Consider the following 13900-nt stretch of genomic DNA (forward strand, 5'->3'; position numbering starts at 1 on the left):
TTCCCACCAGAGGCTTGAGGCAGGTTGCGATGAACGGTTTGCCACATCTTGCTCCCAAAAGGGTCCGAAATGGCATATTCTTGCACAGTTTTCGTGGCATTTTGAAAAGCATTCCTTCATTTGTGCTACCAGAATCAAACTTAGATGTGATAAACTGAAGTTACTTCATCAAATAATTCACACAACGATAGGCACAGTGGAGAAGACCACCGCCATTCTCACTTCTAAAAACTCTGTGTCTAAATGGTGCTCGCTTGTTAAATTATAAATTATTTGTGACAACATGGACTGGGACAAGCTGCTCTAGTATCTATATAGTATAGATATCGCAATGCTGTAGTCAGCAAAAAGCATGATTTTAGACAAAACAAAAGCTGACCAAGCATTAATGAGCATTAAAAAATGCAAAGGACCGAGCACGCTGTCCTGAGTACCATCAGATGGGACGTGAGCACAAGGTCTTGAACGCACGAAGTTATACGACTATACGGCATGCAGCAAGATTGACGTATGGTCATAGCCCGAACGGTTGCATCACTACACTTTGTAGCAGGTGAAATTGGCATTTAAGTGTCAGTTATTTTAGTTATTTAAGTGCCAGTTAGGAGGAGAAGAAATGAATGCGAACGATTTATTACAAACCGTACTTTGACGCACCATGTTAACATAGTTACTAGAATATACATTCAAGTAACTGATCACTTGCAGTCGTAAGCTCAGCTGTGTAGGCTGCACAAAACACGAGTGAGGAAATATGCTTGTGGCAGCGAAAAAAATGGCATATCATGCCGAGCCACTAAAGTTCAATTTCTGACGTGTAGCACAACGAGATACAGAAGCTCGCAGACGAACAGGTTGCTTGCAGCTGAGGCGATAATGCCGGAAACGCGCAGCTGGGCACCCATGTTTTTTTTAAAAGCGCACACGCGTACCGAGCGCCGGGATTCCCCGAGCATATGGTGGCTGCGCAAAGTAGTTTCGGTCCGTCAGCAACGCGCAATGCACAGTACCCGCGGCAACCACGTATGCATCAACAGCACTCAGCGCATTGTATGCGCGTACAGCCGATTGTGTGTTCTACTTCCGAGTGAAGCGGTACACGGTCACGACATTTACGGAACGTGGCATGTGCATGTAGCGAGCATCGCTACAGCAGCAGCAGCCGCGTTTGACAAGGCGCTCGCTCGCAGTTCACTCCTCGGTCATTGCCCGTGATAACCTGCACGGAACGACCGCACAGCGCGATTTCATTGTCGCAAGGGGACAGCGCGCGCGCGACCAACCGAGGCGCGGACTGAAAAGTGCCGCGCGTGCTTACGGCATGGGCTCCTCTTTCGTCCCGCTGGGTTCTGGCCGCCGGCCAAGGGGGCGTAGTGGGCACGCTTGTCGGCTTTCTTCTTCTCCGACACATCGCAGGCCAAGGTAGCGGTCATCGCACGGCCGCATAGCCCGTCCCGCGACACCCGAAAGCTAGTGCTGTCACACACGCAGCTGTCACAAATGTACCATCACGTGACAACCCGGCTGACTTCGCCAGCCTTGGCCTAGCTCTGCCAGCTCTCTGAACTCCGGATCAACCACGCTCTCGCATGCGTGCGTACCAAGCGCCGCCATATTTATATGTATGGCCTTGTCATTGGCCGCAGGCGGCCCAATAGCGTGCGGCGAAACGCGATTGGTGGGCGGGGCCGGGGCGAAGCAGACGACTCTTGTCAGAGTCGTCGAGACTGAAAGAAAACTGTTTGTGTTATAAGAGTAATAAATCCATTACCATTTTAACAATAACGGCTTGTCGCAGCTCATGCAGTCAGAAAGAACGTAAAATTTTACAAGCAAGCGCCATTTAGACGCATGAAGGAGTTTTTAGAAGCGACAACGGCAGCGGTTTGCTCCGCGGTTCCTATCATCGTCTGAATTATTTCATGAAATAATCGAAATTGATCACATCTAAGTTTGATTCTAGTAGCAAGTAACACAAATGAAGCAACGCTTTTCAAAATGACACGGTAGTTGTGCGAAAATATGCAATTTCGGACCGTTTTGGGAGCAAGATGCGGTGAACCGTGCATCGCAACCTGCCTCAACCCTCTGGCGGGAATATTTTCGCGCGAAATACGACGAGAGCGCGCGTCTTTGTACGCGGCGCTTTTTTTGCGCGAAACGGCCGAGCGTTATACCCTCCGCGGTGGACATTTAAATCGAAGTCATCCGGTCCCTTTAATCGGTTGTTTTAGTTCCGGATCACATTGGTTCGACTCCCTGATCCATCTAGTTCTACAATCATGGCACAGTTTTGATCGCAGGGACGAGTAATTGTTTGGAGGGGGATTTTTCGAGGTCCACTATGTCCGCGTAGCGGAAGCCTACTTTGTGCTGGGCGCCGGCTGCTGGCGGTGCGGGCCACATCGCGTCGAGGGATGATGATCTCCACGCGTCAGGTGGACTTCGTTCACCCGGAGATGACCAGCGGAAGCTTCAAGACACCCACGGCCAAGGAACCAGGAGGATCGCGCCGCTCAATCGTCAAGCCGGGCCAGCTGCCGGCGGCTGCCATTGTGATGGACGAGTACGGACAGACTCCCGACCACTTCTACCTGGCCCGCAATCCGGCCAAGCCGCCCGCCGAGAGGAACCAGGTGGGTCATCGGGAATCTCCACGGACCTCGGGCTTGACCTAGGACCGTTTGAAGGTTGACCGGATGCGGTCGCGGAAAGGCATTTTGCGGACGCTGTGCCCTTTGGCTTCCTTTGTTTACAAACGACTTCCGCGATTGGGCCCAGGGAACTTAGGCGCCGACTACCTCCTAGGGGGGTTCGGACCCCGCTGCACGGCAACCATTTGCCAGACGATGCGTCTCGAATTCCGTGGAAATCCGGACGAACTGCGCAGGTCGGAAGAAAAATCGTCCTTTTTATTTCCGATCGCCCTGCCTCGACTTGCGACTTCGGGGCTGTGGCTACCACGAACCACCGAGTGACCGTTGAAGTCGGCCGTGTACTTCGAACACCTAACAGAAGATTCTTTATTTCATCATTCGCATATTTCTGCTTTTCTTGATTCCGTCCCGAAGCGCAAGAGCAATGCGTGCCCCGGAAGAACAATGCGAGCAGCACACGCCGTGTCCGCTGTTAACGTGTCCTCCCTCGCCATCTCCCCCAGCGGGCACTTCGCCTCCCGCGGTTTCGAGCTGGTCACCTGCGCCACTGGTGTTGCCTGCCCTGGCCAGCTTGCCTAATTACCGCCGCTGCGGCGGGAACACACGCCCCGAGCTCGCGATCGAAACCGTTGTCGTGTCACAGCAGTGGTACCGTGCGTGCGCTTGTCACCCCTAAAGGGGCAGGTGTGCGTCCGGTCACTGCGGCTATCCGTTTTCGTGCGTTCGGGCCCGTGTGCGGCGATCGGTGGACAGAATCCTGCCCGCAAAATCTTAGGCCACGGCCCATGTTACTGCGGGGCCTGGTGTAGCTGGTCCCGCGAAACGACACGCTTTACTGTAAAATGGACGAGGCGTACAACGTGTATGCGTGGCGGGGGGGACTCGCGGGAGCACACTGCGCAGATCCTCGCGGCTGGCGGTTGCGTGGCTTCATCAGCTGCTGTGGTTAGCGATTTTCGGCAGCTTGGGCTGATTATAAACTGATTTCACCGGCGACCTCCCTCCTTAAGGCGTTTGAGGTGGTGTTTTTTTTGTTTGTTTGTTCGTTTTAGGCCGGCCAGCGTCGACACGGTCGGGCGCCGACGGCTGCTCGTGTTTTTTTCCCACGCCCTCCGATGTTTTTTTCGGGACTTCGATGGCGCGCACATGTGTACCCGCGTGGCCGCTAAGCCGGCTCGATTCGTGATCGGCTCTAGAACGTGGCTGTTCGCAGCGGCTTTCATAGCAGAAATTTGTCATGACGGTAGTACGTGTTGTTTGCTGGTGCGTCGTTTTGGATCTCTGGTTCAGCAGGAATCAAAGCGTTACTACCGTCACCGCGTGTGATATTTGCGCACGACTTTTGACAGGAGCCGGTAATCCCCGGCTTGTTTAACCGGTGTTTCGAAATGAGGTACATTAAGAAGCTGTTTCTAGGGCCGATTGCCACGAGCCTATGCAATCATTAGGTAGAGCATAGCAAGCCCCAATTAGCAGTATGCACTCATAGTGCACATTCCCTGTCTTAGTGTTGGTTCTCCCTGTCGTGCTTTCAGGTCAAGCGCCGGCTAGACATGGAGTCCCCCGAGCCGTTTGCCTTTAAGGCACCAGCGGCAAAGAAGGGGCGTCTGGCCAGCTCAGCAGGAAGCCAACTTCGCAAAGGTACGTTCATCCTGCTAGTTTGTGTCACTTGTACGAGCATGATATGTCAAAAGCAAAACCATGCGACTGCTGCATTGCAAGCATTATCAGCCAATAGTATTAAAAGACTTTGGTGTTGAGACATGTAGAGCAGCAGTGGCACTTATCACGTTCGAACAAAAAGGCAGCACCCATTGGTTCTGCGAATTTCCATCATTAAACTTTCTTCCAAAGTTTAACCAACGTACCTAACTAGCTTGTAGGAATATTTTCCATTATGAGATAGACACCGCTTGCAGCTTTCTAGTTTCTTCAGCACTCTCAAAGTACTCAACACTAGCAGTCAAGGTTATCAAAAGCCTTACAATGCAATTTATTTTTATTCATTTCCTATGTAGGTGGGGAACGCAACCGGTATGACACGTCCCTTGGTCTCCTCACAAAAAAGTTCATCCAGCTTCTGAAGGGTGCAACAGATGGGGTAAGGTGTCTGTTGTGATGTTCTCTTTGCTTTCAGTCTTTTACAGCAGCTAGGCACAAGACACTGTTGTGGTCTGGGTGCACTGTTAGTGCTGCGTATTTGGTTGCAGCTTTTGACATTAGTGTTGCTTGTGACTGTTTGGCTATGTTCAACCTACCCCCTTTAGGCCATGCTGTAGGACTATTTTGTGACTGGACCATAAGCATTGTTCCGGGGAGCTTCATTCAAATTAATCTTTATAATTTTTCTTTTTTTGATCATGCTTGGTTTTTGACACAGCTGTCTTATCCTCCAAGTTGGTCTCCTTCCCCTTTGGGTTAAGCTTCCATGCATGCACAGGTGCTATGTGGCAAAGCATGCCTGGTTTTGAAATATGACAGCTGAAAAGTCATTTGTGTATCTTGTGATTGTAAGGACATGAAAATGTGCTGCTCATGCATAAGTAGCTTGTCCATGAAACATGACATGGTACTGGTAAGGGAGAGGTCAGAGTCCTAGTACATGTCACATTTAGTGGAAAGAGTGAAGAAGAGTCTTGCTCTTGTAATAGTGTATCGTGATTGCCGAGACATTTTATTAATTGAGATTGAAATGTTCGGAGACTAACTAGAGTCATATTTTGGAAAGGTCAAAGAGTGGGCAAACATTGGAAGAGGGGAAAAGATAATATGAGATCACACATTGAGTCGGTTGGTAGAGAAGGGCTGAATCATGTTACAGTAAACAAAAGGCAGTGCTGTCCGCTCCTCGATTTGCATAATGACAAGATGATATTATTGTGCGCACATTGTTTTCATGCAGACAACAGCAGATATGTCCTGTGTTTTGTTGCTATGTTTCATTTGGTTAGTACTCGCAATGTTTGTTGACCGCTCTTTCTTTGCATCAAAGTGCAAGTTTATTTAGTGGTGCAAACCCCTTGTCATGCCTTCAGGCTGCCTCTCTTGTCCACACCACTAATACTGTTGAGGCATTGAATAACTTGTAAGCTTTCTGGGGAAGATGTCTTCTGTAGCATACCTTGCTTCCACAAACCACTGCTGTATACACCAGAAACATTGTAAAGGAAGCTCACGCACAGATGTCTTTTCTCTTATTCCTGATGCTGTAACCTTACTGGGCTGTACTTTATCACTGCTGTATACGCTCCGTGCTTGCAGGAAGTATTTAAGGTACTAGATTGGAAAGGACTAAGTGTAAGGACTTATGTTGAACATCTCAGTAACCTGAGATTAACAGATGACATAGGGGGGGGGGGGGGGGGTCCTGTTCAGGAAATCTGGAGGTGACTTACAGCAAATGATTGTAGACCTGACCTGGCAGAGCCTTTTTTAACGCAACACTCAATTGCCCAGCAATAAATTGGTTGTAAGACTCTTGAATGAAGTGGTGATAGAGTGTGTTGTTGCAGGCATAATAGTGGCATGGGACCTGTATCAGATGAGAAGGCAATTACATGACTCATAAAAGGGGATTAGAGCACATGTGGTAGGCCCTCCCAATCTATGAACAGCAGCTCAGTAGTTTCATTGAAAAATGAAGTATGCAATCATGACACTCAACCTGTAGTATTCGATGATGCTGAAAATTCAAGGATGACGAAGAAGCCCAAGCAGGAGCTAAGGACTGTGCAGGGAACAAATAAAAGAAAGATATTGGCTGAAACATTAATGACCATAACCTGATGGCAGGAAGACAACAATATGGATACAAAAGTAAATGGGCGTAGCTAATATTCTAGTTGAAATCAAATGGAAGATGACAGAGTGGATGTGATGACAGAATGGACCTGTGACACAGTCTTTTGTCCTGGTTTGGCCTCTCCGGTTCCCTAGTTGTCCCGATATACCTGCCCTGTGGTGCCGAATCGGCTGATCACTTTGTCTAGTGGGTGGTGCCACTTTAAAGAGACTCGAGAGGCAGCCGGGAAAGCAAAACACCACCTGAAGTGAGGCAGCAGCACCTGTCATGCAATCTTACTATGGTTCGAAAATGCTTGACCTCCCGTGATTGGTAGAATGGTGCTCTTTCTCACGAAACTGAGATTCTGATCAATAACATCAGTGCAAGGAAACTGTTGGCTTTCTGAATAGTTATAAGATTGCAACCCTCATAGAATGCAGGGCCACGTACGGTTTGTAAGTTTTCTCAATCCAGCTCTAATGAACTTCTTAATACGTTGGTAATGAGCCATAGCCAAGCCAAAGTGCAGTAAACACCACACTGTCTTTGTTCCCTCTTGCTTGTTGCTCTTTTGTTGGAAGTACGTAAAATAATTCCGAAACACCAGAATTTGCTGAGGAGCTTGGGAAAAAGTTTTCCATCAAATTGCGAAGCTTGGAATAAATATTGAATTTCATTTGTATCTCTGATCACTCTCTCTGTTATGCTTTGGCATCCGAGGAATCTCTTAACATCACTCATGGGCCACATTTTGACTCTTTGTAAACATTTTATGCAGTAGACGGGGCTTCACAATCATAGAACGACAGAAAGCTGAGCTAGTTGGTAAGGATTCATTATGCAAATTATGCGTGCGTGAGTCAGCCTTCGATTACTTTAAATAAGGAAGAGATTAAGTGCCTTAACAGTTATCTCTCACGTAGACCAGCACGTGTACCCGATTGACACGTGGTGTTACCATTCCTGAGCATGCGCAGATGAGTTTTGTGTCTTCTTTCATTTTTCGCCTCAGTGCTCCCTTCAGTTGATAGTCTGCGTTCGTGTTGTCCACTTCTCTACTCTTGTGTCCTCTCTGCACGCCTCACTTCTATTTCACAATCATGTCTAGGAAATTTTTCATGTCGAAAGGGAAACTGTCATAAAAAGATATTCTGCCATGTATTGTAAGCAGGAAAAAAAAGAAAACTTAAATGTGACTGTTCGTGCAAAGTAAGGTATTAGTGGCTTCTCATGGTGGTGTCCAGTATGTCTGGTCATTAAGAATTGTTCACAGATAGGGGGGTCAATTGTGTTGTGTGAAGCTGACACCTTCAACAGATTCTTTACAAAGGGCAAGGCTGGAGTGCTGAACCGTATTCGTGGCAGGTCCATTATGATATTTTTGTCTGGACAAGAAAATAAAGCATGGATGTGCTATGGGATGAAATGAAATAGGATACACGGCTTTATTATGGTTGGTGGATGCTCACGGCAGCCCAGGTTGAAACGGCCACATTACGAGAGTTAATAGAAGGTGAAATACAATAAACCTGCTGAAAGGTATTTTGGCACATGATTTTAGCTCATTGTAGTTGTATAATATGAATTATCGGAAAGGAATTATCACGCTGCATTATTTTGGGAAAACATATTCATAAAGGTATGTGAAGGGTGCCATATGGTACTGAAGCATTGGAGGTATTTGTTTGGCACGTAAGCGAGTCTCACAGAGATTGACAACCAAGGACAGTATTGGCTTTTTTGGTTACATGCATATAGGGTGTCCAGCTAACATTAGCCAAGCTGTGCAACGAAAAAAAAAAGGAAATAAAATAAAAAACATGGTACAAGATGCAATCTAAAGACCTACGTTGTACGGTCGTCATAGGTCTGATGACCGAACACCATAGGCCTTGTAATTGTATCTTGCACCACATTTAAAATTCTTTTTTTTATCAGCTTATCTAACGTTAGCTGGGACACACAGTAGATTTCGTTACCAACAAGGAAGAATATGGCTAGTCTTGAGTTTCACGCATCATATGAAGGGGTCACACAAGTGAAGTGTAAGTAGATGGATAGATAAACAAGTATTTCTGTATGGGATCTTCTGCCTTATGTACTGCACAGTAGCATAGCCAGAAATTTCGTTCAGGGGGGCTCATATTGCAGCTTGGCCTCCTCCTTAAGAGGAAGCTTCAGCTCGGGTGCTCCTATCTAAATACATGTAGAAGGTGAATTCATTTTTCACGGCAACCACGGCACCAAATTTGATGACATTTGTTGCAGTTAAAGGAAAACTTAAATTCTACTGACTTCTGGTTTCGAATTTTTCATTTATGTTGTCAATTGTTTATTAAAAATTGGCAAAAATTGCAAATTTTCAGGAAACGAAACTATCACGTTTAAAACTCTGTAACTCAATAAAAAATAATATCAATTCTGTGAATCGCATCTAATAGTACATCTACAGCGGACAAAATTGATATGTTACAAATGAATCTCAAACAATTTAGTATTATCGAAATACGGCTTTTGCAGAACCCTTGTGCACCACGTAACCAATTCACGTAATACACAAACTGACATAGCAAATTTGTCCGTTTTGACTCTTATCATAGATGCCGTTTGAAGAACCGCGATATCTTTTTAATGAAGAGCTATTAGTTTCTAAACGTCGTGCTTATATTTTTTTCCCACTTTCAAATTTTTCAAAATGTTTTAAACAAAATTCAGACCCTAAATCAAAATTCCGCTTCCAACAGATACTAGTATTTAACTTTCTCTCTTTAATTCAACAAATTTCATTAAAGACGATCCAGGGGTTATCTCAGAAAAGTGTTTCTGCATTTTACGTGCATTTGAATAGGCCACGTCAGAGTTGGGCCCGAGCTAAAGCTTCCTCTTAAACAATATGTCGAGAGATTAAATACATGAATAATAATTGCATTGCCATCGCCAAAGATGCTGCAAACAAATTCTTGAACGCTATGCACTGTAAAAACAAGTAATATATGTATTTTTTCATGAAAAGATGTGCTCGTATGTGCCAGAAATTGTGCTCAAAATAACTGATGTCAATGCTCCCATGTTTTTGTCTATTTAATAAGTAAAGAAAGTATCACACGATCTTTAGAACTTCATCAGTTCGAAACCAGCAAAGCAGTGCACGCCACTGATATGAAAAATGTGAAGGCCATGAAATGAACAACTTGAGGACAAATACGTTAATGAAACTTTGTCATTGAATAACCTTGTTTACATTTTTGTACATATGCGATGGCCAGTTAGAAATCTCAATGACGCTGTCATTTATTCCAATGCATTATGCAGGAGCAGCTGTCATTGGTCGTGTATTGTGAGTAATTGCACCGAAATTATTGTCCCACCAGAGAGCACCTATATAAAGTCGTTCTGCAATATATACGAGGGCGAGTCAAATAAAAGTGAGCTAATGCGAATATATGACAAACAGGGTACTTTATTTAAAAGTAGTCTCCATGAGCATTTAGACATTTGTCCCATTGACTGACTAAGGAGTCTGGTGATTCCCGTCTCATAAAACTTCATAGGTTACTGCTTCAACAAATCTGCAACTGACTCTTTCACTATCATCGTCCGACACGAATCTATTTCCCTTGAGCTGTTTTTTCATTAGTCCCAAAATGTGGAAGTCGCGAGGCGACAGGTCTTGGCTGTATGGCGGATGTTGCAGCGTTTCCCACTTGAACTTTGCCAGATTTGTATTAACCACATCAGCGATGTGGGGACGGGCTTTGTCGTGGAACAATTAAAAATTAAATTACGGGGTTTTACGTGCCAAAACCACTTTCTCATTATAAGGCACGCCGTAGGGGAGGACTCTGGAAATTTTGACCACCTGGGGTTCTTTAACGTGCACCTAAATCTAAGTGCACGGGGGTTTTCGCATTTCGCCCCCATTGAAATGCGGCCACCGTGGCCGGGATTCGATTCCGCGACCTCGTGCTCAGCAGCCCAACACCATAGCGAGGTCGTGGATCAAGATGACCCCCATTCGTCAATTTTTTACGTTGTTTCTTCTTGATTGCGACATGCAGCCGATCCGGCGTTTCACAATATCGAAAACGATTGATAGTCTCTCTGGCTTTAGCAAATTCTATCAGTGATGGCCTCTGACGATTGAAAAAAAACAGTCAACAACACCTTTCCGGCGGAATTGACGGCCTTCGCTTTCTTTGGCGGTGGTGAATTCGAATGTTTCCACTTTAAGCTTTGCCATCGTGTTTCAGGCTCGTAGTAGTGGCACCATGGTTCGTCCCCAATCACAATTGCAGAAAAGAAGTCGTCACCCTCATTGTGATACCGGATCAGGTGAGTCAAGGCAGCACAGAACCTTCTTCTGGCGCTGGTTCAAAATCTTGGACATCCATTGCGCTCACAAGAGCCGATAACCGAGATGTTCATGAATTATGTTGGGAACGGAACCGCAACTGATGTTCACACGATCTGCTGTTCATCGATGCTTATCCTCCGTTTTTGTCTCATCAGCTCATCAACCTTTGCAATTTTGTTGGGGGTGATTGCACGATGGCTATGGCCCAGTCTTGGGTCATCTTTTCAACTTTCAAGTCCTTTTTCAACCGTTTGCTCCAACGCTTCACAGTGGCTAATGAAATGCAATGTTTAACATACATGGCAGCCATAAGGCGACTAATTTCTTTTTGGGAAACACCTTCAACTGTCAAAAACCTCACGGCACCACGCTGCTCAACTTCTGAAGTGTCCATTACGTCACGCAACCATGTTCAATCCAGTGTATGAGAGCATTACAGAACATTTACCCTCACACTTGCCTGTCACTTTTGTAAATGATAGATGCCTGTGTGCTACGTGCATGCCTCACAGATAATGAACCGAACCATTATTGCGCAGGATGGGTTGGCTCACTTTCATTTGACTTGCCCTCGTACATTAGAAATGCGAAGATACAATGGAATATACAAATGCGAAGATACTGCTTGATAAAGAGCAAAAAAGAAAGTGTCACTGGAAAGAAAGTTCACTGCACTTTTACATAAAACCTCGCAACAAGATACCTAAATATACGTATAAGCCTCCGATAGCTATACGTATGTAAGAAAACATCACTGTATATAAAGTGTCAAACAAGGCAAATAAACATGTTGCGCAATCACAGATTCACAGAATCCTAGATCCTGCCCCCATTCCATCCACTCCTCCCGATGTATCGCGCGCGACGGAAGGCGGCGCGCTTGCTCCCTGCTTTTCTCCTTTTCGCACACAAGACAGCCACCACCGTCGGCTCATCCATTCCACCCCCGTACTCTTTCCCTCGCACATACAGCATGCGGCGCACGGTCATGACATTATCGCCCTTAGACTTCATACGAAACATGAGTGCGACGGCGACAGCACGAATGTGCCTGGAGTGTTCATATAATTGCTATCACAATAATATAATAATAGTATGCCATGGCCGATTACTTTCCGCAAAAGAAGTAACAAACCGTCACCATGCGACAGTTCGCTGCGCCACAACAATGTACTTTTTTATCTTTTGTGGGGTGGGGGCACCGAAATGGAAAAAAAAAGAAAAACGCAAAGGAGAGTATTTTGGCCACAATCCAATGCCTACTTTGGCACCTACAGTGGCTACCGAAAGAATATCGAAGAAAGCGTTAGACGCTTGGTCCACCGAGAACCATACTCGTAGTGCTCGGTATTTTACACCGGCGATCGAGACAAGAGTTTCCGGAGAGGTCGCGCTTGAGCGAACGTGGTGCAATCCGTCGAGTCTTCACAATGATGTCGGTGAGCGTCCATTGTTTCTTTTTCTCGTCTGCTAGCCAGAAGGCATCCAAAACTCTGCGAGGTGAAAATCCACTCGGCCAGAGAAAACCAAACACGCACCGAAGTGCCCCACGCGGTGGTCAGGGCAACACGAGAAAAACGCATGCGCTCTGGCTGGCTCTGGCAGCCTGCGGTTAGGATAGTGGGAATAAAAAAATTTAAGAGGCTTAATGTGTCCTCACGAATAAAAGTCAAAGTAGAAAAAATAAATAAGAACGCAGCTACCCTGGTTTGCCTTAGTGTCTTGTCTTGGATGCTTTGGCGTAAGTGAAAAAAAAATGTTGATATTATTTTATGTGATATGACGGCACAAATGAACCACTGCAACGCTTCGTCTCATTGTATCTCGCTGCGTGTTTTGTCAACTTGTCTGATAGTGTGTTGATTTAGCTTGTCTCGTTGTATGTTTCGATCTAAGACTTTAGAAAAGTCAATGCACCTTTGGTGTCAAATGTTTATAACACCATTAAACCCACACTGTTCCGGAATTGAAAATCTAAAGGACTACTTTGGAAATGTCAATGCATGTTTCGCATCAAAAGTTTATTACAACTTTATACCCATAAAGTGTCAGAATGGAAATCCAAGCGCTCCCTAGATTCCGCTGCCTCAGCGAGATGCCGTGACAAGCCCGCCCGCCACGCCTTTGCAACTTGGTGCTTGGGTGGAGCTCCTTGCATTACGACATGCGACTCCCGGTGCATGGGCATTGCCGCAGAATCCAGCCTGATTTCGCAATGTTCGCACTAAATGTTTTTTTGAGCGTGAAAAGGACATTCTAGACAAAATCGAGCATGATTTCCCGCCCCAGGGGTTGTTTTGGCCGGCGGTGCATGGACAGCACGAAAAAATATGGGGGGGGGGGGGTGAGGGCGGCCTGAAGCCCCATAAGCCCCCCCCCCCTGGCTACGCCCCTGGTACTGCAGTACTACTTGGTAAGATTAAGGTCCAAAAAAATAAACCAATAATATCTTTTTAATACAAGACATTCACCAAGTGCCGCTCCAAGTTTTCATTAACTAGAGCTCAAATGTAATGGTACTAGCCTAGCTAGGATTATTAATTTAAGCAATCATGCACTCTGCACATAGCCTAATGTGTGACGATAACATAGATATGAAATTATTATAAATTGGCAACTGAAGAAGGCCACAAAGTGTGTCCTTGGGTTTGCTTAAGATCATCATCATCAGCCTGGTTACGCCCACTGCAGGGAAAAGGCCTCTCCCATACTTCTCCAAGAACCCCGGTCATGTACTAATTCTGGCCATGTCGTCCCTGCAAACTTCTTAATCTCATCCGCCCACCTAACTTTCTGCCGCCCCCTGCTACGCTTCCCTTCCCTTGGAATCCAGTCCGTAACCCTTAATGACCATCGGTTATCTTCTCTCCTCATTACGTGTCCTGTCCATGCCCCCCTTTCTTTTTCTTGATTTCAACTAAGATATTATTAACTCGCGTTTGTTCCCTCACCCAATCTGCTCTTTTTTTATCCCTTAACGTTACACCCATCATTCTTCTTTCCATAGCTCGTTGCGTCGTCCTCAATTTAAGTAGAACCCTTTTCATAAGCCTCCAGGTCTCTGCCCCGCAGGTGAGTACTGGTAAGACGCACCTATTATACACT

General features: G+C 45.9%; 2 protein-coding genes across 3 annotated transcripts in view; one reads left to right on the forward strand and one right to left on the reverse strand.

The window, feature by feature from the left end:
- The window catches only part of LOC142580067 (sialin-like), a 56060-nt gene extending 54486 nt beyond the window's left edge, over positions 1-1574 (reverse strand). Inside the window, exon 1 of the mRNA XM_075690835.1 lies at positions 1319-1574. Coding sequence (XP_075546950.1) covers positions 1319-1433 — 115 coding nt within the window. The 5' untranslated portion in view covers positions 1434-1574. The remainder of the gene's footprint in view (positions 1-1318) is intronic.
- A 553-nt stretch (positions 1575-2127) lies between these two features.
- Positions 2128-13900, forward strand: part of LOC142580068 (transcription factor E2F2-like) — a 65330-nt gene continuing 53557 nt past the window's right edge. Inside the window, exons 1-3 of one of the 2 annotated variants that reach the window (XM_075690836.1) lie at positions 2128-2636; positions 4193-4298; positions 4676-4758. In XM_075690836.1, coding sequence (XP_075546951.1) covers positions 2418-2636; positions 4193-4298; positions 4676-4758 — 408 coding nt within the window. In that variant the 5' untranslated portion in view covers positions 2128-2417. Of the gene's footprint in view, positions 2637-3159; positions 3677-4192; positions 4299-4675; positions 4759-13900 lie in introns of those variants that run through there. The other variant, XM_075690837.1, reaches the window with a different exon arrangement.

The sequence above is a fragment of the Dermacentor variabilis genome, chromosome 4 (assembly GCF_050947875.1).
Source record: "Dermacentor variabilis isolate Ectoservices chromosome 4, ASM5094787v1, whole genome shotgun sequence".
NCBI classification, from domain to species: domain Eukaryota; kingdom Metazoa; phylum Arthropoda; class Arachnida; order Ixodida; family Ixodidae; genus Dermacentor; species Dermacentor variabilis.